The sequence below is a fragment of the Cynocephalus volans genome, chromosome 16, assembly GCF_027409185.1.
Source record: "Cynocephalus volans isolate mCynVol1 chromosome 16, mCynVol1.pri, whole genome shotgun sequence".
NCBI lineage: Eukaryota > Metazoa > Chordata > Mammalia > Dermoptera > Cynocephalidae > Cynocephalus > Cynocephalus volans.
Genome location: NC_084475.1, coordinates 40,512,746 through 40,538,261, shown reverse-complemented (window position 1 = coordinate 40,538,261; position 25,516 = coordinate 40,512,746). Strand labels below are relative to the sequence as shown.

Genomic DNA, 25,516 nt, shown 5'->3' with positions numbered 1-25,516 from the left:
GAATTGCCACATGCCAGAATCCTTTCATGTGGTGACTCATTTGATCATAGCACTGGGAGGACTTATTACTCCTGGTTCACAGATGCAGAAACAAAGAAATACAATAACTTGAATACAAGAAATACAATAACTAGCCTAAGGTCACAGAACCACGATTACCTGAACTGCTGGGTCTACCTGCCACTGTCAGGTATATCACTGGCAACAGGCAAAGACTTGCTCTTCTCCCAAAAGTTATGCCCTTCTCTTCAAACCTTTGAAAGAAAGTCACAAGTGCTGGGCATTTTTCTAACCTTCGTTTTAAAGAATAGCGATGTTAATATTTGTTTTGAATGGTTTTTGGTCAGCTGAGAGTAGAAATTGGGACTAGAAAAGATGATTGTCAATTTCTTAAATGAATTTTAGCATGCAATAATGTAGTTCCTAATTTTATTTTTTGAAAGAATTGTTAAAGAATTCTGGGATCCATATTTGCTATTATGTTGCTGACTGAGTTCAAAAAGTGCTTTAAAAATGTAGCCTATGTGTGGCCATCACAAGTTTAAACAAATGCTTCAGTACTGAAATATTTATGGATGAAATGATATGCTGTCTGGATGTCCTTCAAAATTATCCAGAGGGGGAAATAGGTGGGTGTATGCATAGAATATACAAGATTGGCATGGACAGATAAACGTAGAGGCTGGGTGATAGTATAGGGGGGTATTACAATAAAATCTCTAATTTTTGCATTTGTTTGGCATTTTTGGATAATAAAAATAATTACAAAATGTATGCTTGGGATTTTAAATCCCCGTTAGGATACATAGATGCTACTTTCTGGAGTAGTCTCTTGGAACTTATTCTTTCAGCTAACACATGTTTATTAAGCAGCTACTACATTTCTAGCAATATGCTGAGTTGATCCAATTTATGTGAATATATGGACAGCAATAAAATAAATACTAAGAATTATTTATTGTGCATATTTGTTTACTTAAATACTTCAAAAGATGTGGGTCACTTTTGATAATTCACTTAACCACCTCTCTGCACCTCAGTCTGATCTTTTAGATTAATGATTTATGTTCTTTTAAATGTCAGTCACAGCATTTCTTTCATCCATAGACACTGAGGATACTCTTGGATATGGGTGTATAGAGAACATATGAGCCTCATTGCCTGGATTCTCTCTTCCTCTTTTCTACTTAGCAGGCAAAATCCCAACTCTATGCCTATTCTACTACTGCAGCTGAACATGGCTGGAAAACACCCATGCAACCCTGATGATTTACACTCTTTAAATGTGAGAGCACAAATGTCAAGTGGGATGCATGGTAATCCTACATTTTCCTCATCTGTTCACTCTCCCAGACTCTAAACTATCGTTCTTTTCTCTCCCTAATCTCCAGCACCTTCTCCCCATCTACACTTCCAGCCGATGGCCTCCTGTATTATTTTATTTAGATATAGAAGCTATCTATAGAGAACCACCTATCTTCCCATGGGAAATGCGCCATCCTACCCATGTCTACGCCCATATACTCTGACTTCCCTCCTGGTCTGCATCTGTGCACCAAATCTTATTCCCTTCCACCTTTTCAAAGACTTTGTTCAAATTCCCTAGAGACTTGTCCTCTACCCACTTTCTTTTCTATAAACACTTACTCCTCAGGGGCTCTCATCTAGTCCCACTGTTTGAAGAATACATTGGTGTCTGGAAGGATGATTGAGCAGCAGCTTTGATGTGTTTATTCTTTGCTCTGGTTGCCCGTTCATTAGCAAGACCTCTTGACCTCTACCTTCAAAATATATCTTAGAACAAGTGTTGTACGATTCCACTTATATGAGGGACCTAGAATGAGCAAATTTATAATGACATAAAGTAGAATAGTGGTTGTATTGTAAGCTGAAAAATGGTTAAAATGGTAAATTTCACGTTATGTATATTTTAGACAATTAAAGAAAAGATCATTCAATCTCTTTCCTCTCTCTCCCTCCTTCCAGTAATATGTATAATATATAATATATGAAAAATATATCATATATAATACATACTTATAATCCAACCACTTTTTACTACTACTTCTGTCATCCTAATTCAAACCACTGTTGTCTCCCACCTGCATCATTGCAATGGTCTCCTAAAAGTATTTTCTGGCTTTTAGTCTTGCCCCTTGCCTCAGTCAATCTTTACAAACAACAGCAGAGTGAAGTTTTAAGGACAGCCTGTATTTTGCTGGAACCAAAGTCTGTGAGAATAAAACCCAACTCTTCACTAGCTTTCCTTCCTCTCCTTCCAACACCCTGGGCTTTTGCTCTCCCTGGAATGCCCTTTCCATAGCCAGCCCACCCTACTTCATTCAAGTCTCTGCTTAAATGCCATCTCCTCCTAGAGGCCATTCCTAATCATCTTATCTAGACTATCCTCCCAAGACACACGTGTGCATGCACGCATGTTCACAGACATATACCCTATCCTGCTTTATTTTTCTTAATAGCACTTTTTTACTACTGGGCATCATATATTTACTTGTTTACTTTTTTATTTATTACTCTTTGCCTTTCTTGACTTAAGCTCCATGACTTGTATTCTTGACCTTAACCATGACTGGTACATAATCAGAGTTCAATAATTATATACTTATTAAAGGAATCATTGAAATTTTTCCTTGCATATTAAATTTGAAGTTTAAAGAACTGCAGATGGAAAAACCTTCTAAAGCAGGCGACTGCTCATGTCTGCAAGGCTTCTCTTTCATAACCAAAGTACATCAAGAACTGATGACCGTGCTTTCCTACTGACTGTTAAAAGGAGGAATTCACAGAGGGGAGAGACAATGAAACGGATGCCAGAGTGCTGAGAAAAAGGTAAAACACTTGGTGCTTGTGATATGTTATTATTAATAATTGGCAGTGTTGATGAGGAAGGGTTTATGGGCTTCCTGAGCAGGATTTGCTTAATATTGAAGGGAAATATTCTTCAGAATATGAATTTCTAGGATAAACTTATAGAATAAAATTTTATTTCTAAAAGGAAGAACCACATTGCTGCTAATTGTGATACAAAGAATAAAATAGTGTCCAGATTAGAAAGTAACATTGCTGTTCTAAAATATTGACTGAGGATTGCATTAAAGATCTGTATTCTTACTTTTGTTGTTTCATGTTATGAGCAGATCAACTTTTTGCCTGTCTTTCTCAGTTCTACTCTGGAAGCTTCTGTGTTCTCACTTTTCTTTGCAGCTAACTGAATGGAGACCTCAAGGTCCTGCTCTATGCAATAAGCCTGGGTCATTCCTTACACTCCAAGGAGCTTGGTCCTCCCTCCCTGCTTTCAGGGCTAAGTACAGATAAAGGGAAGTAGACCTAATGGCTTAAGAGTCACTCACTGTAGGGTGCCCATTCATTTCGGTTTGCCAGGGACCAAGGGGATTCAGGGATGTGGGACTTTCAGTGCTAAACCTGAGAAAGTCCCGGGCAAACCACGATGAGTTGGTGATCATTCCTTTATTAAGTTCAGGGATAGGACTGGTATAGGAGCTAAATCCTGATATCATTCACTTCAGCTCAAGGGCAAATTCCCAACACTGAGACTTTTTACATTCTGCAACCTCAGGGATCTCTGTTGGACTTCTGTAACCCTCCTCTTCCCATTTAATTATATTCACTGAATAGGATCTTGTGGGTTTCCATGAAGCCTCAGATACAGTCCCCAAAGTCCCCTGGTACTTGGCTTCTCTCCCCTACTTTGTACCCTAGACCCCTATTGGGTTTCTCCTTGTTAATGTGCCCATGTACTGCTGCCTGCCTTGATAATCTAGCAAGGGCCCCGTGTCTCTACGAATGGGTGTGACGTGTCCTTGATGATCTCCCCAAGGACTAGCGTCTGGCTCCTCCAGCACCTCTGCCCTCCCACCCATTTGTTGTGGCAAGCTCTTCAGCTCCATGCCACTGGGCTCCGCTCCTCACTGAGCCTCCCTGTGCCTCCCCTGCAGGGCCACCCACACATACAGCACCTCTGTGAGCTCCCAAGAAAGGCACCCTTCCGGGCACATAAATTATGAAAGGGGACACCTCTGGCATGGCCAACTAGAAAAGGCGCCCTTTCCTTTGGGCAGCCTGTGAGGCACAAGGCTTGATAATCGAGCCCTGGCTGCCTGTAAGACCTGCTCGCATCCCCTCTGCTGGGTGTGTAACTTACACATGACACACCCAGCTCTGCTCTCCACACCACTGACTAACTGGCCCAGCTGCCACCAGGGCCTGGCACAAGAACAAGCTTTGCCTGTCTAGACAGATTTTGTCTCATTACTGAATATTGAACTTAACCCTGAATTCATTGCTCATCTCCCTGCTCCCATCTCCTCAGCTTCCAGCGTACTCCTATTTAAGCTCTTATTCTTAACTTGATGGCATAAAAAATGTAATGCAATGGCCTACAAAAACCTAAGTAGCTAACACTAATTACATAACATTTGCCTGTTCTATCAAATATCTGGATGAAATTCAGCTTTAGTATCTACAGCAAAACCTACGATTTGTTGATAAGTGCTTTGTTACATTTGATCTCTTCTGGTCTCTGGATCAGTTTCCAGTCTTTTCTATGATTTTTTTTCTAGCAGATGTTCACCTCGGGATAATACTGTGTTTCTTCTTTCCAAAGACAGTTGGGGAAAGGAATTTCCTAATACAATTTTTACTTCAAATATAAGCCAAAGTTTTTATTTCAGATTTTACTGTGAAAAAGATGAAAGTATGAAATTCGGCCGCTTAAACAGTAGTTTAAGTAGCTAAAAGAACCAGACAAGAGAGTATAGGAAGAGGTTGTGGTCTGCTAGGTCCAACATGGTTAAGGTGGTTATAGCAACGAGGCCCCATTTAGGACAGACACAGAGAAAAGATCAGAGAAGAGAGAAGGGATTTGGACAAGTTGAATCACATTACACCGAACTTTTGAAAATTAATCTAACCAAAGAGAAGTTTTTGTTATTTGGAATTGGAGGCTGTGGAATTTTGATCAATTAGATCAAAGTTTCCCTGATGGGGCACATAATTACCACAAAGTTTGAGCCTGTCAGGAAACCTCACCTGTTACTTTGTGAAAACAAATTGGATTTTATTTTGTAAGGAGGGACAGTAGACTGTTTTCCTACCTCAATCATATTTAAATGCAAGCCATTTAGTGATCTGGAGAGCATTGCTGTTTTTACAATGCTACCTTTTTACAGTTAAAACAAATGTTTACACAATAAATACAGCATAGAGCACATAAGTACTTAAGAGATAACGTTAACGTAACCATTGAATACGGCTATGTAGTGCATGTAAGTATACACATACATCTACAGCAATGAAATACACACATAAAATTAAGAGACAGTTAAAATTTCAAGATGGTTTCTTATGATGCTTTATCTGAGAGAATGTTTAGTTCCCTTGAAATGCCTTCCACAGCCAGATCTGTGCTAAGATCAAAACCTGTTTTTCTTTTTGTTCTTTTTTTAGCCACCAAAAAAAGCTGAATAAATACATATAATTTCTCTAGGGTGCTGTGTACTCCTTAGTTTATTGTGTAAAGGATGTAAAAAAAAAAAAAAAAAAAAAGTTTGGAGAAGAAAGCTTATTTGCATTCACAAATCCCAGACAGGGTTGAATTTTTCACATGTGATTAATGAGCTTCTGTCCACTAATTGTGTAACCAGTTCTTCCACCTCCAATCATCCTCCTCTGCAAGACTTCCTCTCATTCTAACCACAGGCCCAGTAGAAATAATGGTCTGTATTGGAAACTTGCTCAATGTTTTATAGTATTGCTGCATGGTGTACTTAAGTTTATTGATTTTCTATGTACTTCCTATGAGGCATGACCATGGGAACAATGCATTACTTACTTGTGTTTATCTTCTGGAGTGAAATGTGCTTTTCCAGTTGTCTCCGAAGTTTCACCTCTGCTCCATATTTGCCAGTGGTCCCATTGTCAGCCAGAATGAAATGGGAGTGCATGCTGTTGAGAACAGTGAGCTTGCTCATGGGGTTGGACATGGTCTGGTATGGCCGGACAACCTGCAGGGTATCAAAAGGAAGGGGCAGAAATCAGAGAAAAGAAAACAAGATAGAAAGGGAATATAGAGGTGAAAGAAGGAAAGAAAGAAAATCAGCTCCTCAGTGCAGTGGAAGTACAGTCTATATCATTTTTCTAGTATTGTGTTGGCGAGAAGCATGATTTATGATAAACACTCCATTCAAAGCAAGACTATATTTAAAGGAGTATTAATTACTTTTTGAATTTATACAAAAATTAGACTTTGTGCTTTCATTGTATTAAAACACTGGCATGACAACAATTGTTTTATTTTGAAGTTGGTCTTTTATTTGCTAATCAACCAAAAATAATTTTTAAGTTTAGTTATTTTGTTTCTTTTCCTTCTCGATCATGCCCATACTTTAATAGGCGCAGAACAATCATGATTCTGGAGAATGGTGGGGGTGGGGAAGGGAGCAATGTGATCTTTTTTGTCAATCCCATTCAGTAATTTGAAGGTCTGCTATTTAAAATCAACTCTGTTTTTATTAGACACCTTATTCAAGTGGAGATCTTGAATGTGAAATAACTGTCTCATGAGATAAATATGAATCAGGCCCAAAATGTCCACTTCTGTCTTATTCTACCTTTTTTGTTGTTGTTATTTTAACAAATTACTCTACCTACAATAGAGCAATTTTCAGTTCGGATTTTTGATACAAAAAGAAAATCAATCCGTATTGTGAACTCATTGCTTTATATACATTGCTTATATTCCTGGCAACAATCCTGCAAGATAGATGCTGTTATGTTCATTTTGCAGATGAAGAAACTGAGAAACAAAGAGGTAAAGTAAATTTTCCTAGAGTTTACTACACACACAACCAGGACTCATATCTAGGTCTGCCTGATTCAAAAATCTATGCTTGTTCCTTTTCCCCACACTGCTTAGACCTAACGGAAACACAGATGTTGTGTTGGAAATCTCCTAAAATATTTAGGTGGGAACTTCACTCAAAACTGTGAAAAGGGAACATTCGGCAGGCTCATTGTTATATGGTCTCAGTACAGCTATCACTGTATTGAATCATTGAAACTGACAAGACAAAAGTAAATTCTACTGGGCTTTTAGTTCTGTGCCTTTGTGCAGTGTGTACATTAATTATAGAGTTGAGATGCTCTTGTTTTTTTCAGTATGTAATAACTCATCATGAAAAGCTGTAGTAAGACTGAGCTGTCTGTTAAAGGAATTACAAAGTGATTTAATAAGGGCAGTCTTCAATAGTGAAGATCTCATGTAAGCCATTTTTTAGACCTTGATTGTTGATTCAAAACCCCACATTTCTATGTGCCTGGCAAATAAAATGTACTCAATAAATAGTGAATGAATGAACAGGCAAACTTGAAACAGGCATAATTTTGTTCAAAAATTCTCTTTTCTGAATTGTTTGGGAATTGATCTAATTTAAATTTAAAACGTGTATATAATTTTGAGCTTTTGAAACAGCCTTAAGCTCCATTAATTTATGCCCCATTAGTTAATGGAGCATTAATATAACATTGATTCATAGCTACATTTTTGTTGGCTCTTATTGATAAAGGAATCCCATAACTTTTTGATTAGTGCCTCTAGTAATCACATGGAACAGTAATCAATTATTCCTTTGTGTAGATGAGTAAGTGAGAGTCCCCCCACAGATGTGGACAGTGGTTTGATAACCTCATCCTGAGATCTTTATCACTGAGAGAGTAGGTTGCTTGTGGTTGAAATTCCCATTTTGTTGCTATTCATTTTTGATCATAAAACATTTATTCTATAGCAGAGTGCAAATTAATAAATATTAATGCTGTGTTGAAATTGGCTTAGCAGAAAGACTTCTTCCTGTTCGTAAAGTGCCTCTGCATTGTGCTTTTGGACAGAAGAAAATGCTTTTGCTACTCTTCTCTCCTCTCTGACAGCAGCTCCTGCAAGACTCCATGTGAAGGAGGGGAAAGACCCAAAGCAGTTTCACAGAGATGGGGGACAGTGAATTTTTCTAGAGGTTAAACTATCATATTATGTGTGATAGCAAACTCCAGATATTTATGCTGGCTGAGACACAAGTCTACATTTTTTAATTCCTAGTAGCCTACTTAAAGACTATTGATGAAAGTGAAATTTTCAAATGAATAAAGGAATGAAAATGATTCTGGGCCAAGCTGATGTGTTTACCACAACCTGAGAATAAAAGATGCTAGTTAAGTCATTTAACTATGTTCTATATGACATATTCTATATTCTGTATTCTGTTTCTTCCATTATTGTATTCTAAGGACAGTGATGCTCCAGTCTTCTGACTTTGACCTTCTTTTCTTGTGAAACATAGATCGACAGCATTTTGAGATACTGTACATCTGAACCAGTCATGGCAAAAGGGTCACATTTGCAGTATCACTCACGAATTTTCATTTTTTCACCTTCCTGATCCCCATTTCTTTTGATCTTATATGAAGGCAAGTTAAAAGTTGGTGATGTTTTGGCAGAGAGTTTGTCTGCCAAATAATAAGTAAAATGTCCTGACGTATTTTTCAGTCATCGTTGGAGGAAGATGTGCTGAATCCTGGAACAATTCTGAACACATGAATCATAGAAATATGTTTAAATCCCAGTTCTGCCAATGGCTGTGTGAATCTGTCTCACCTTCTAAATCTCATATGATAAAACCACTGACTTCATGGGGATTAGTTGAGATTATATGTGCAAAGTACCTAGCATCATGCCTGGTTCATAGCAAGCATTCTACAGATGTTAATTCCTTCTCCAGCTCTGCTCTGCTTTACCAACTGTAAGGTAATTTTCCAACTGTAAACTAATGATCAAAATGAAATGATATGAGATAGATCATTGACTTTTGTTTTACACAGGAGATTTAAATCAATGCAAGGAAAGAGAAAGAAAAAAAAATCAGCAATCTGTTGGTAAAATATGTGAAGTGTCTTTGCTTTGTCACATTCTCCCAAGCATCTAAGAGAATGAGGTTCTGGAACTATTTGTTGATTAACTGCAAGGTTGGAAATAACTTCCCAAATACTTTAGAGGAATGCATTTTGGTCTAACTTGCCTACAAAATCCATTTAATGTTCTTTGTAACAAACATACCACAGTCTATTTTTGTTGGAGTTACAATTTGCATATCTACAAAAGATTTGCTGATCTTCCTGTTATGTTTTCCAAATTTAAAAAAAAGTCTTTTTATAGCATGAATACAAATGAATCTTTTCCTCTGACAAAATTTTGGAGGCAATGCAGCCACTTTCATTGTTAAGAGCTCATAAAAAGAAGACAACTTATTTGGAAATGTGTGTGTGTGTGTAGTAAGAACAATTGTGACATGTTCATAACTTGTAGGGATACTGAATTACTCTAGCATGTTTCTCAGCCAAGGTTTCCTGAGAAGATCAAGTCCTAATGCCCTATAGCATCCTTGCATGGATCGCTTTCTCTCCTAAAAATATAGGATGGTCCAGGTTGTGTTCCGTCTTTGGGAGAACTGAGAACTCAGTTGCCCCAAATAATTTTCTGCGTTTCGTAGTTGAGATAAAAAACCTGGGTTGAGAAAGGCTGAATAGTGTCTGAAAAGCCTTCATAGTCATGATTGGCAAATAACAGGGTATCTATACCTAGAAGGGAAATTTGCTTAGAAATGGATTTTAGACACTTAGTGCTCTCTGGGCATCATGGGGCAGGCCAGAATATCTCTAAATAATGACATTCTGCCTCTCTTTCTTGTCCTTCAAGAGTAAATGAGAGAATTCTTCATGCACTAATCCACTGTACAACACTTAGTACTGGCTGGTTGATAAAATCCTGGTTCCAAGGACTCTTTATACCTTGACTCCAAAACGAAGACGCCCTCTGAAGTGGGGACTTTCTAAGGGGTTAATGGAGGTAAAGGCCCTTTTATATAAGGCATTGGTAGGGTCAACGTCATTGCTAGGAAGGGATTGATTGAGAGACACTGGAAAAACTGAACATCTTCATAAGGTGCCAGAGTGCCACATTTATGTTTGCCGGATGGGCTTAAATCAGTCATCTGAAGGCTGATCTAAAACACCTGCCTGAGTTTTCCTAGCTATTTTCATGCATGTCTGGTCTCACACAGGAGTATTTAGCAGGAAGTCAGGAAATGAGAGCTCTAGTTCTACTTCCTCTAGTTTCCAATTTGGGACCTTGGGTAAATCTCTGAATTCATTCATTAATTCGTTAACTCACTCATTAAGAAATTTCTTAAGGAAATATATAATATGTGTTAAGTATTGTGTTGGTTTGAGGAGATACATAGTCACATATCTAAGTAATATCTCACAATAAATGTTCAAAATATATTTATTGAAAGGAACTTTTTGGACAACAGTTTTCTCATCTGTAAAGTAGAGGACTTGACTATAATTTTTGAAGGCTTCCTACCTCTAAAATTGAGTTTGGACAGCCCATGTTAAAAAGTGCACTTGCTCTTTTCAAGTTAGCACAGAACAATGACCTTTCATGTGGTTGGCTACAAAAAAGGTAGTTTGCTCATGTCCTGGGTCTCTCCCATTTTATGGGGTGCTTTCTATAATGCAAGGGCAGTTTGGTCACCTGGGACTCCTGTTCTGAAAAGAGTTGAATTGGTCTAAATCAGGTTTTTGTGCCATCAATCACAGGCCTTCTGCAATCCCAGACCTCATTACCTAGTGAGTTGTGTGTCAACACGCCCCAGGCAAGTAGCAGGGTAGGGGATGTGTCCTAAAGAGTCATCTTTTCCCTCCAAATAGCACCATAATTTTAATTTAGGCTGGGAGAAAATAAGAATACATTGACGACTTATTGCATACCAGACGCTGTGATAGACAATTTCCCGTGGACTAATCCATTTCATGCTTATTTTTTAGGTGTAATTATAGGGGTTCAGAGAAGTGAAGTGTTTTGGCCACACTTGCCCCACTAACCACACTCATTCTCTAAACCACATACAGATCTTAAATTCCTTCACAGGCTGGGGACATTCAGAGGGAAGACAGAGGACTCTACCTGATTTTAAATTTATAGAAGATATTATGGTTGGTTTTGCTGCTGGACATTTTTGCCAGTGGCTCAGCTGGTCATTAAAATCCTTCTGAGAGCTGATCAGATTACTTCCAGATGAGTCATCTAGAACTGTACATATACAGAGGTCAGGAAAGGCACCAGCAGGCAGCAAAATGGGGCCATGCTTTGGAGAGAGAGAAACAAAAGGAGTGGCAAGGTTCTCTTAGGATCAGCCACCCGTTTCTGAGAGGGAAGAGGGGATACCACTGAGAAGTGGGAAGCAGCTCTGTTTCTGAGAAAAAGGAACACAGGGACTGAGAGAATGAAATGCAAAGAAGAAAGGCTCTGCATGTCCTCATAATCATAGGGAGGCCTGATCCAGCGGGGACACCATTCATTGTCATTCAGGCAGCTCAGCTGTAAGTCTAGATATAAAGCAGGATCATATTCTGACCCAGATGCTGCCTCTCAGCTCAGCAATCCAAACAAGAAACCAGCAAACCCAGGGATCCATTTCCAAAAGTGCCCAGATATTTGAGCTGTGTGCCTCCCACTAAAATCCATGGGAGGAACCCCTACATCCTTCTGCAGCACTTTGAACATGTGTCCCCAGCCTGTGCACGGTCCTCATTTCATGCTTTCCACTTGATTAGACTCACTTCCTTTTGCCCCATCCTGAGCTACAGGGCCTACAGCAGTAGGGAAAGGCTCGTGAGTTCTGAAAGGGGTTACTTTCTTTAGAAATCACCATGTATCGGTGGAGTGATTTTAAAATATGTTCAGAAATACTTTGAAACTCTTTCCTTAGTCTTGGTTGGATTCAGTGACTCACTTCTAAGGCATAGACTAAAACAGAAGAGGTAGCGTCTAACTTCCAAAGCTTGGTCACAAAAGCGTTCTTCTTAGTGCTCTCTCAGATCGCTTACTCTGGGGAAAGCCAGTTGCCATGCCGTGAAGACAGTAAAGCAGTCCTATGAAGTGGTCCACATGGCGAGGGACTCCTACCAACAATCTGTGAGTGAGAGTGAGTCACTCTGGAAGAGGACACAGTAGCCCCTTTCAGTCCTTCAGATGATGCAGCCCCAACCGACATGTTGTAACCACCTCATTGAAGTATTGTTAGGATTAACTGAGTTACAAAGCTCAAAAAGCAATGCACATATAATCTCAAATGACAGCTGTTATTATTATAGAGAAGCAGTATTGTGTCATAGGTAAGGACATGGTCTTGACAAGTAGGTGGCCTAGCTTTAAATCCCAGCTACATCCTTTACTAGTCATGAAATACTGGGCAATTTGCTTAATCTCTCAGTATTTAGTTTTACCATCAGTAAAATAGGAAGGATGATAGTGATACTAAAAATAACTCCTTAGTGCTGTTGTGAGAATTAAATGCATTTATCTATGTAAATGTGCTTAGAAGGGCACTTATACTTAGTAAGCTCTTCGAAAGTGTTCATAATATTGTTGTTGTTGTAGTTGTTATCGTTGTTGTTATTATTTCAGTGATAAATCATAAACTTTCAGACTAAATCTCCAGCATCCTGACCCTGGCCAACCCCCTGCTCATGCATTCTTTTCTCTTCTTTGGTGTACAAGTGGCTGATATCTCTTTATTAGCTCTGGACCCCACCACTTCACAGCCCCTCCAGGACTTACTTCATCAATGGTCTCCATTCTAGTCTTATGTCCCTTTCTACCATTGGAATGTGAACAGACTCAAGTCTTTCCCGTCTTGGAAAAAAAAAATCCCTCACATCATGGCTCTCTCTGGGTATCTGTATTTCTTCTCTCCATCACAGCCAAACCTCTAAAAGGTCTCTGCTGTCTCTGCTTCATTACTTCTTCCTCATTCTCAGCCCCACTGAAACATCCTTGCTCCTACATCATTCTTCTGGAATGGCTTGGACCAATACTGGCAATGATGTCCACCTTGACAAGCAGGATGGACACTTGCAAGTCCCGACCTTCCTTAGCCTCTCGGTAGTACTTAGCATTGGCCTTCACTCCATCCTGCTGAAGCACACTCTTCCCTCGGCTTTTATCACTCTCTGGTTTTGCTCCTACCTCTCAGACTTTCTTTGGTCCTTTTTGTAAGCTGCTTTTCATCTGCTCAGCCATTAAATGTTGGAGATCATTAGGACCCAGGTCTGGGCCCTCTTTTTCCTCACTCTATACACTGTCCCATGGTGACTTCATCCACCACGATGGCTTTGATTGCCATCTATACGAGACATCTTCCAAATCTAAGTGTGCAGCAAGATTTTGATCCTAAGCTTCTGCCTCCATAATCACTGACTTGCCAGACATTTTCGTGTAGATATCTCAAAGGAGCTTCAAAATCAACATGCCCGAATCCAAATTCAATATATTGTCTTCACCAAAACTGTGTTTCCCATGTAAGTGAATGTAAGTGCTTCTCGGCAGCTAGCCGAGAACCTGAGTGTGGTCAGGCACAGCAAGCATTGGCCCTTTCCTACACAACTGTGAGAGACTTGGGTGGGTCTCCTTGACTTTGACCTTCTCCTCTACATCCCTTGGATCCGTCTTATCTACCCTAGTAATAAAAATCCAATAAACCCCATGCTAAGGACACGATTGGCAAGTCTTCTGAGCTTACCCTATGAAATCATATTTGGCTTGCCTCAAAAATATGTGACAAATGCACTGACTTGATAACTACATATGAATTAGCAATTGTGTTATTAAAGTTAATGTTTCTTGGCTTGAAACAAAGATGGCACCAAAAGAGCACTTTGCAATTTAACATGAGAACTCTTAAAGGTCATAAAACTCTGAGAAATAAATCTATAGTTTAGGGAAAGTAGAAAAATCATTGAATGTGAAGATAATTTAATAACCACATAAGATGATGTGTTGGGAGTCTACTCAAACACAATTTCCATCCTCAAGTTAAAATGAAAAGTGCTTTTTCTTGTGATTATGACTGGATTTTTAATTTGGCATGTGTCTTATTAATTTAGATTTGGGAAAAGACAAATAATAAAGACTTCAGAAACTGTTCCATTACTAACACAATTCTGGTAAGATGGTTTTCTAAAGGAAGGAATCCAAATTTAAAATGTGTCATATGAAAATTATAATTCATTGGAAATTCTTTCTTGACTTTACACTGGCGATACTTTTGTAATCATCTATCTAGTTCAAGATTCTCTAGGGACAAAGAAAAGAGCTGTGGTCATTTATTGAGTATATTTTTTAGTTCAATTTACAGGCAGAAGATATCTGCCAATATCTCAACTAGCAATAAAAATGCAATATCATTGAATATTTTCTTATATCTTACTTGACATACTAATAGTTAAGAGAATGCGCTTTGGAGATAATTGGAGCTTGGTTTTAATTCTTGTTTAGTTTACATAAGGCTAATATATGCAATCACAGAGCATACTCAAATAAGAGCTCAGTAAATTATAATTGCTATTATTATGATTATGCTCACAGAGCTTGCATGAAGATAGAGTATTTTTATAGCCTACTTAGAGATGGAGAAAACAAATATTACAGACTTTAAGTGACATGTTCATGTGTTATGTTCATGCAAAGTATTATATTAAGGGTTAACAAAAAACGAAGAAAACAAACAAATTCCCTGTTTAGGGGGAGTTTTTAATTAAGTTGGTGTAATGAACTGAATGTTTATGTCCTTGCAAATTCATATGTTGAAATCCTTACCCCCAAAGTAATGGTGTTAGGAGGTGGGGGTCTTGGGAGGTGATTAGTTAATGAAGGTGGAGCCCTCATGAATGGTATTAGTGCCCTTACAAAAGGGACCCCAGAGAGATCCCTTGCCCTTTTTACCATGTGACGACACATCAAGAGGATGTTGTCCAGCCTTCAGAACTGTTAGATAAATTTCTATTGTTTATAGGCCACCTAGTCTGTGGCATTTTGTTATAGCAGCCTGAACAGGCTAAGACAGCTGGGGAAGAAGAGAGTTGTGGGAGAACTACCATTAGGGATATGACATTATGGGTGAAGTTAGTCAGGGAGGATGTTTTGGTGGAAGTGAGCTTTGAGCTCAGTTTGGTGGAAGGGTAGGATTACAGGCTATAGAGCAAAGGGACAGTAGTAATAAGATGGCAAAATCATAGAGGTGGAGTTAACCTCAGTAACTGAAACAGTCCATGTTTTGGGGTCTAAGTGGAAGGACAAAAAATGTTACCATCTCAGTATTTACAGTGATATTTCTCACCAAAGTCTGTTGTTTTGATCTACTAATTGAGAAAAGAAGGGTTTGATTAAACAGAGAGGAAAGTATCTAAATGTAAAGCATCAAGCCTAGTTCTATCACTTAGCTGGGTAGATCATGAATCTTTTAAAGGTTTAGAGAGAGGCCTGTTCCCATTCCACACAGCTTTGCCTCCACGCCCAACAGGCCGAACCTCACCAGCCACGTCCCGCCTTGAGCTGCTACACAAGAAAATAGTTTTATATTCAGACACTTGGTTAAAAAAAAAATGCTCCCACTATAGTCACTATAGTACAATGTATCTTGGGAATGTGATTAAAGAAGAAGCTGTGATAAAGTTGTGAACTAGGTAAGATTTATCATTATATCTTTTCCATAGTGTTTACTTTCCCTAAAGCATGAATTTCAGCATGCCTAACTGTTCTCATCAATATTAATTGAGCAACTACTAAATGTGAGGCTCTAAGCTAGGTTCTGAGAATGCAAAGATACATGCCCTGCCCTCAAGTAGTTATAGTTCAAGTTAAAGTGCATAGCTTCACTTGACTGCATAGATTTGAGGGGAGGCTAATGCTTCAGAATATCTAGAAACAGACCCAAGGGCAAGCAAATTTTCTTTATGTTTAGAACTAGTGTTCATCTCTATAGTCTTATACTCTTAAAGGGATTAAGATGAATAGAGTTGCTGCATCGACAACTTCCATCAATAAATAAAATAATTCCAGTAGTACTTGAATATTCAGCTTCTGAAAGTGCTCACCTGTGAACCAGCCCCTTAGGAATAAAATAATGTGTATTTTCCATCAGCTTGTAAATAAATCCACTGTAATAAAATATCAGGCATAAGAAACGGAGACTTTTTTTTATCCTCATATTTATATTTATTTCAAATAAGTTTCCTAGATTTCCCTTGACATTTATCTTGTGCCTCTTTAACATTATTCTGTAATATAGACATACACTTAACCAAGAATTCAACTATTCTATTTTTTCAAAGGACTATGTTTTGATAGAATTCTGAAGTGGTAAAGATTTTTAACAATACATTCATTTTTTTGTTTCTGCTACCTCTTGTCTGATGCTAAAAGGTTTATTTATTTATTTTTTGATGATTATTACATGTGAGTTTGATTATATAAAATGGAAGAAAAAGGGTAGAAGGCACTACATAAGCTAGCTATGAAAATTGTTATAACCATGTAAGAAGTTTACCAGACAACACTTCCAATTTGACGATTTTCATGGGGATTTTCACCAGTGACCAACAACATTTTATTTGAACACCTCTTTTTATGGCAACCTCATATCATATCACTTTTTAACTATCACGTCAGAACAGTGAGTACATATAAAAATTTACCTCAAAATATGTCATAAATTCTGTACACCAAAAACAGCAATTTCACTCCAAATAATTTATAACTTGAAAAATAGTGCGTTAATAAAATGCACTGTTGAAGACTTTCAATGTTGAGGGCATTTTAGCATATTCTAATTTTTTAGAAATATATTTGTTCTAGTTCAAAATCAACATATACTTAAAAGCCAACCTGGAATCTAAGGCAAGCATTACCCCAAGTATATTCCGTGAAAGACTAGTTTGAGATACTTGGAAAAAAACTAGTAACACTTACTTGTCCAGTCAGTTCTGCCTACATAACACGTTGGGAATTACTGTTGGAGACATTCGAGTTGTGTATAATATGAAACAGGCCATAAATATTAGTTAAGAGAATATTACATTGATAAAGTGGGTATCTCATTCCTTTTCCTATGTATTCTGAACAAATGTGCATTTCTACCTATAATTTGGCAGTGTTGATGTGGATACTTGTGTCACTTAAAATAAAGGTTCTGAAGGATTTAAAGGGTTTGTTTACTACTGATGTTTCATAACATTTGATTTTTTTTTTTTTAGTTTAAAGTATTTTGCATTGCCTTTCTAAAAATTGCATGTATTGTGTTGGACTGAAATGAAGTAGTTGCATTATATTGCATTGTGATAGAAGAAGTTTAAGACCAGTTAATTCTCAGCCTCTCTAATTTTTTTCTTTTTTGTTTTTTTTTTCAGCCCAAACAGACCTTATGATACTTCAGAAAAACTACTTATCACATTTATTATACTCTATGGCAGGCCTTGATTGGAAAGGAAAGACCATATTGATCTGATGTAGAGAACAATGATAAATAACTAATTACTAAAATTATTGGGGAAAAAAGAAACAAACAAAGTATGGCAATTTGTTTACATAATAAAACTATAATCTTTATCAATAGAATTTTGTAAAGTGTTATATAGGGGAAACAGTCGGGAGGTAATTAGAAGAGAAAAATCCTCTAAAGGAGGATGATAATGACCTGTTTTTGGCTTAAACAGACCCCTGGAAGAAACAGAAATAAGATGCTGACAGAAAAAAACAGACCAAGTTTTCTCAGTTTCTGGCAAAATTGTTGATTGATTGGTCAGTGTGTGTCCCTGGACATCAGAATAGGAAGTAGAGGCAGGTGCTTGGCTGAGTATGGCCAAGGGCTTTAGAATAGCTTCAGAGTGGGAAACAAAGAACTCAGCTATGCCTACTTCTCACTCAAGCAATTAGAGAAGAAAAGAAAAAAAGGCCAAACAGGGAAGCCACAGCTTGAATGGAAAGAACCTCTCTCTGCAGCTCTCCAGAACTAGGTAAAAGGCACTGAAATTATAAAGAATCTAGAGCCCTGGTGAGGAGAGTCTGTGTTTAATGCATCCATCAATGAATTCATGTTGCCATATGTCATATGGTGTTAATTAATCTTAATATAACCTTAACAAGAGCACTTGCAGGATTTGATGGGAAGAAAGACCACGGCTTGATTCAAGTAGAGAGGGAGTAGTTGATGTTTTACTTTGGACCTTTCTAGATTGTAAGAATTGACATGGAGTTTGTATAGAAAGATTTTGGAAAATAGGTAATCACCCAATAAGCCATTCCTAACAAAAGTTTCATTTTGGGAGATGGGGACTAAAGGGTTACTATAATATGCACCTTATGAATACTAATTTTATTTTACTATTCTGATGTCCCCTCTAAAAGAAGTCATGTAAAAGGACAGTCCCCAGGACTTACATCTCTTCCAATCAGGTCCTCCTGGTTTTCCACAATTCCCCAGGGGGCGATGCCTATGGTACATATCTTCCCTCGAGACTTGGATGCATGGTCTTTCAAGGCGTCTCCAACATGACGAATAACACCTAAGAGGAAGAGGGAAGTTTTACTCTTGTCTTTTAAAGCAATTACCTTTCCATCATTCTAAAGGAAATTGTGATAACTGTTTCTCCCAAGGTTAAATGCATTGAATAAAATTTTGACACAATTCTATATAAACTACATGTATTTAGGAGGGAACATAAACTTGTGGCTGTAATGCCAGATACATTTGCCAGGCTTGTATATAGACTCTAGCAACGCATTTCTTATTATAATTTACATGAAAAACATGAAAAGCATCCAACGTCTATAAAAAGAATAAATATAATTCCTTAAATTTACAGAATATTTTTCTTATAAGCATAATGATTTGTTAGTGTAACTAAGAACCAACACCTTGACTGTATTCTGTAAAAATCACTACATATAATATTACATGAAATCTACACCAGTTTACATATGAGTTAGAGCCATTCAAATACAGCAATTACTTAGCTCAGATTTTATTAACCTTAATTTTATATTCTATTTATGGACACATACTGTGGACAGTCTACTTGTGAAGGAAATATTGGCTTACTTTGTAGAAAATTTATGTTAAAAATATATAGTTATACCTTTTAATCATCATCATTTTAATTGTTTTCTTATTCTGTTATAATGGCCTTCCCCATCATAGTTAAAAGTGAGAAAATTCAGTTAACAAGACGGTTGAGAACCTCTTACCTGCTCATAAACCATTTAAAGAAGACACAATTTCCAACCTTTTAACTTCCTATCAAATGATCATTTTTATAGAAGACTTATAATATATAGTTTCTAAGAAAAGATGTTTCCACTTATTAAAATTCCACCCATTTCTCAAGGAAGAATTCATACCTAATGCCACCTCCTGTGTTAATACTGGGTTGGATTTGATTTCTCCTCCACTGAAAGATATTACTGTTCACACATCTTGGATAGCTCAATATGTCACCTGCCATATTCTGCAGTAAATCATAATCCCGTACGAGGATGTCTCCTCTAATAGTGAAACTCCTCATGGGGAAGGTTGCGGGGTGGGTGTCTCAGGGGCTGGCCCAGAGTATGGGCTCAGAAACTGTGCACTGAACTCACAGACACAAAACACACCAGGCAATTTAGCCATGGGAAAGGACCTCATGTTTAAATAACTCAATTCTGAAATATTCATCAGATCAAACAGAAACAGCCTTCTTTTAAAAATCTTAACAAAATAGCATAAATGGCCAGCAATCCATGAAGATCTACGCTGGGAGTGTTGGGAAGAGTATTATTTTCACTTATTAGCTTACCTATGGGTCTTCTAAGTGAGAGTACTGGTAAAACAAAACAGAATGCAACAAAACAAAGCAAAATAAACCTGAGAGTAAAGTTGTAAATATTGATGTTAAATCATTTCCAGGGGATAATGCAAAACTCCTTTCAGGGTCAGCCCTGGACAAGAAGTTGAACTTCATGGCCTGCCTCCCTGTCTGCCACAATTCTATCATGACCTTTTACTTAACTTCAGCACCATATCATTCAAACCTCACTTCGGGTACTGGATTGAACACTGAGCCTAGAGTGAGGCAAAAAGGAACTCTCTGGCTTATGGTATTTAGGTTGTACGCTCTTTTGAAGATACTGAATGCATCTCATAAGAGAAGGAAAATGATGTCCCAAGTTCCTAGAAATAGAAGATTGGTGAGAACTTGTAGAACCCTTTGAGTTGTTCTCTATGTGACAGGGAAGCAAAAGACAATAGTTACAGGCAAGTGATGACTATGCAGCAGAGAGTAAAACTAGGAGCCCAAAATCTGAACAATCATTGAAAGAAAATTGCTGTGTAGTTATTTGGTTACTACAGGATAAACAGTAAAGAGCTGACTGAGCAGGTCATTCTGAGATCAGATCTGTTTACAGACTGAGTCAGGATTTCACATAACAACGGTGAGCAGGGGCAGTCTGCAGACTTTACTGCTGAAATGTGCCTATGCAGTTGTGTGCTGAATGCTCACAAATTCTAGGTATTTAGGAGAATTCTCAGTGCAGGTCTCACTCAGACATCATCGAAACTGCAAACAACAGCAACAAAACACTGAGATAACATGTTATTTAAAACCAGGTGGCCCAGAGTTAAGTTCAGAACGTCCCACTAATGCCATATGTGTCCATATGTACAGACTCAGAGCCCTGTAATGAGATTGCATTAACTGACTGTGGCATTGCTTGTGCACTTCCAATTGGCATTTCTGACTCAGGCTGGGGAAATATGGCAGAACAACTTTCCAAGCATCCATTCCATTATCTGTTGTACATTAATAATGTTCTGCAGACAAGCACTTTGCTGTAAGTGGGTTTGTAAGAGTTGAATTTACAATATAGAAGCTCATTTGGCAGGTAGGAAAAATTCTTAGAAACTTAGAGTGACATGTGTCTTCTATTGATGCAGAGATGATTTAATGAAATATATTAAATAATAAACACATAATACACTAGACTTTGCCATTACAATGTATGACCCAGATAGAAACAACATTTTACAAAAATTAAAGCTATTAGGCACCAAATTTGAAATCCCTTATATAACAGAGACAGGGCTTCCCATTTAAAGCAAAGGTCATTTATTAATTAAAAAATATTCTATAAAAAATATATTTATATAGCAACTTGAGCTAATGAAAATATCTTGTGAAATTCTGTTAGTTGTGTTTACAAACTCTGTATATATAGTCAACTATTAAATATTCCAACTCATTTCTTATGTCTATTTCTTGGTTCACAAATAACTGTTCAGTTATATTTAGGTAAAGGAGGGAGAAAGAATCAGTGAGAGGAAAGATAACCAGGGAGTGCAGACATGCACAGGTAGGAGATGATGAATATATACATATATTAAACCTTAGGAGAAAATTTTCTCAGGCACAGCATTCTGATGGCCTATGTCATCTTCCTGTGTCCCATTTCCAATTACCTGTGTTGACCCCTCCAGTGAATATCCACGCTCCGGTCGTCATTGCCGCTTTGATGAGCCCTTTCCCAAAGACTTGCTTGAGTTTTGGCTGGAGTTCAAAGTTCTGCAGGCCCCCATGCACAGAGATGAGAAGCTTGGGAAGCTCCAACTGCCATTCCTTGGTCATCAGGTGTAGGAGGAGATCAGGTTTTGTATCAAAAGATACTCGAACATACTAGAAGAAGAAAGGCCATCAATTAGGGAGAAGGGGCAGGGCTGGCTGATGCTGGTTGTTATTATTGATTGCAATTATATGTGTAGTTAAATGACGAAACCGTCCCATATGAAATCTGATTTTTTACAAGGGACAATCATTTGCTTTACCAAAAGAACCTCCATTAAACAAAGAGATCACCATTTTTAAAGATTTTCTTGAAATTGTGATAATTCACTTTAAAGTTATTTGATTTTCTAAAATGCAGCACAAGCCCACCTTTTTCCAGGAATTTCTTTGCTCAAAAGAAATCATGTTTGTATTTTACCACCCTTTACACTTGTGCAGTTCAAATACTTCTAATGCTTTCAGTATTGCTTTATATCAACTGGATGCAGATAAAACTGTTTCTGTGATCCAATCATTTTGAGAGGGCTTGAAAGATTCAACAATTCTTCATAACGGAATAAGGATTTTAAAATAAGGTAACAGTGGATTATATTTATTTTAAATCTGTACTAGCTACATGCCAAATGCTTTCTTTATCTTTTAAAGAACACAAATGACAAAGGCATGCCAATTATTCATGAAGAGTAGCTGAGAAATTAAAGTGTATAGCAAATATCAAGTCTTTACCAGGTGCAACTGGAAATAAAGTTACGATATACATATACAAATGAAATGCTGTAATTATATGCAATAATAAACATCTATATAACTATATATACATGGATACTCATTTTTGACTCAATTGTTAATTACATAAGACTTCAATTTCTAGCTGGAAACAACAGAAATACTGGGCAAACAGAGAAAGCCTTTTGAAATACATTGCTGAGCTAGCATGAAAAGGGGATATTCAGACTCCTAAGCAAAGCAGAAGCTTGGAATCTCAGGAGTTTAGGGGGCACCAAAACAAGCATCAGCACTGAGGGTCTCTCCTAAACCCTGGATGATATTGAGCATCTGATTTAAAGGCTTTATGCAGTATGCGGGAATTTAATAGGGCACCCCACATAAAGCTGGGATACTTCAAAGTGTTCTGCCCTCAAGTGTAAGGATGAAAAATAAGTTAAATATGCAGAAGGAGAAAGTAAAGAAGGAAACTTGCCTACCTCAACCTTGACCCTGAGTGGAGGGGACCAAAAGTTTCTTTCATTATTTTTAAACACGAATGGGTTCTCACACTGGTTTTGGTCCACACATTCACAATACCAGTGTGGTTTGAGAAATGCCAAGCAGAGTTTTTAATATAGAGTGGTTCTGGCTGGGTAATGGCTCCAAATAATTGGCAGAAGCAAATGCAAATTCTCTGTGGAGGAATGTGTCATCAATCCAGGTCTAAAATAATTCCCATGGGGAAATAAACATTTCATTGTAAAAAAAATAAAATCACAAATTACACAAGAAAATAAAGCAGCATGAGTGAGAACCAACAGAAACAACAGGCAGCAGAATAGATCCTCAAAGATATTGAAATGAGCAGACACGGAATATAAAATAGCTGTGTTTAGCATGTTAAAAGCATCAGTGAGATAGTTGAATATATGAGTAAGGAACAAGAAACCCACATATATTTGAAAAAGAGTCAAACAGGACTTCTAGAAGTTAAAAAAAATATCTAGATAACAAATGCTATAAAATCAAAGAATGAAGAAAGAAAACCTTACATAAATACATAAATAAAACAGAACTGGCTGGTTAGCTCAGTTGTTTAGAGCATAGTGCTGATAACACCAAGCTCCAGGGTTTGTTCCCTGCACTGGCCAAAGAAAAAAGAGGGGAGGGCAGGTGGGCAGAAGGAAACTTTTAGAGGTGAGGATATGCTTATGGCTTTGATTGTAGTGATGGTTTCACAAGTGCATACCTATCTCCAAATTCATCAAGTTGTATATATTAATTATGTACAGCTTTTTGTGTGTCAATTATAAAATCAGTAAAGTGGTTTTTAAAAAAGATGTAAGAATAAAATGTTTTCTGTACCTGTATAATGAATCTATGCTACTTGAATAAAATTTGATGGCTCTGCTGAATTGAGTTTATATCGTGTTGATTAATTCCACAGAGATATTTAGTGAAATAAACTACAACTGGGACTCACAAGACTTCCAAACTATATAAGTCAAGAATGCTTATTGTGAAAAACATTAAGAAATTGCTTTTTAATTTACTGTTCTCTTATTCATCAACTTTAACATATCACCCTCTTATTTCTCCAAAAAAAATCAATACAAGGACACATTTTCTTCTAAGGTGAGGTATAAATTGCATTTATCTTAAATATAGAAAATATCTAAAGCATAAATATTCTCCTAAAATTATTTGTCTCTTGCAAAACTGCAGAGTAGTTCCTAATATTTCTTAAATACTGGGCTGGCCAGTTAGCTCAGTTGGTTAGAGCAGAGTGTTATAACACCCAGGTCAAGGGTTCGGATCCCCTTACTGACCAGCCACCAAAATACTGTATAGATGTATTTTCAATGATTACAGCATGTATACATGAGCACAGTATAATGTTTTGAAAAACAAGAGAAGTAGTTGTGACTATGGCTTTTGGAATCTCAGGATCCCTACCTGTACATTTTGTTTAGCCAGGTAAATAATGTGAGATTCAGTGCCATAGTTAGTACATAGGAAAAGATATGCACACATTTTTAACTTACATAGCATGAAGGGAGATTCCAATTTATACTAAATGACTATAGATACTGTGTAATACTTTCAGCAAGCTTAACTAGCTAGCTAAGTGGCATGTTATGAAGTGTAATTTATTCATACTAATTGGTACCAATAATCCAAATGCATTTTCAGGAATAAACTTCCCTTGGTAAATAATTCACTTTGGAATTTAACTTAACAGTAAGGAAAGAAAGCGATCTATTTATTGCTCACGTGAGCAGCTCACTGGAAAATGAGCAATTGATCTATTAAACATGTTGAAATTCCTTTTGAACTAGCCTAACCTAAGAAAAGCCCTGTTCATTATCACAGAATGCATGTTACTCAGCTAATAAGTGCACAAGGGAGTGATGAATGAATGACCTTACTGATCCCCTTGTCCTCAGCTCCAATCTTACAGATGAAGGAGGCACCTGGTGTCTAGCTCGGGGAAGGTCACACTACTTGTGGGCTCTCTTCCCATATTTCTCTCTGTTCACAGTTTCTTAACTCTACTGAGAAAAAACTCAAAACAACAACAAACAAGAACCAAAAAACAAGAACTCGCGACCTTGTGTACCGTGCCCCCTGCACACAGGTGCTGTGGCTTTGCCTGCACCTTCTCATGTGGTCCTCCCAGCAGCAAGGGGGTTGGCACCATCCACATTTTACAGATGGAGACAGGAAGGATCCATCATGTTCTCAAGTTCTCGCTGCGGAGGGGAGATGGCAGCCTTCATGCCGCGGGTCTGTCTGACTCCAGAGCCTTTCTTTTGACCAAATGGCACAAATGCCTCTCTGTCCTTATTTCTCCTTTTCCTTTACCTACAACCAATCAGTTTCCAAGTCCCAATGATCCATTTCTCAAAGTGCTTTAACCAGCCCTTTCCCTCTGTTCTGTCAGCTGTCATTTTAAGAATAAATTCTCCTTACTAGGATGTCAATTTGGATTATGTCAACTGCCTCCTACCGGCTATTTTAACCTTGAGCTCTCGATGAGATATCAGCAGGCAGATTTCTTCCTTCAATCCCTTTTTGATCATATTTCTCAACCTCAATCCCTACATCAAATGTAAACTCCTCATTCTGGCAGTCAGCGTCTCCCATCATTTGGCCTTCCCCTGCCTATTTAGAGGCTTTCCCCTCCTTCTCTCTGCATTTGGCTAATGTTGTTCTGCAAGTCTTAGGTAATGCAGGCTCCCTTTTCATCTACAGAGATCACTCTCATCTTTCAAAGGTTTTGTTT

At 37.7% G+C, this 25,516-nt stretch overlaps 1 protein-coding gene across 13 annotated transcripts in view; it reads right to left on the bottom strand.

Moving 5' to 3' along the window:
- The window catches only part of TRPM3 (transient receptor potential cation channel subfamily M member 3), an 877,808-nt gene that overhangs the window by 247,327 nt on the left and 604,965 nt on the right, over positions 1–25,516 (bottom strand). For all 13 annotated transcript variants that reach the window (XM_063080764.1, XM_063080766.1, XM_063080768.1 and 10 more), the window contains exons 4-6: positions 21,420–21,633; positions 18,365–18,489; positions 5,873–6,044 (exon numbers count right to left, since the gene is read on the bottom strand). In XM_063080764.1, coding sequence (XP_062936834.1) covers positions 5,873–6,044; positions 18,365–18,489; positions 21,420–21,633 — 511 coding nt within the window. The remainder of the gene's footprint in view (positions 1–5,872; positions 6,045–18,364; positions 18,490–21,419; positions 21,634–25,516) is intronic.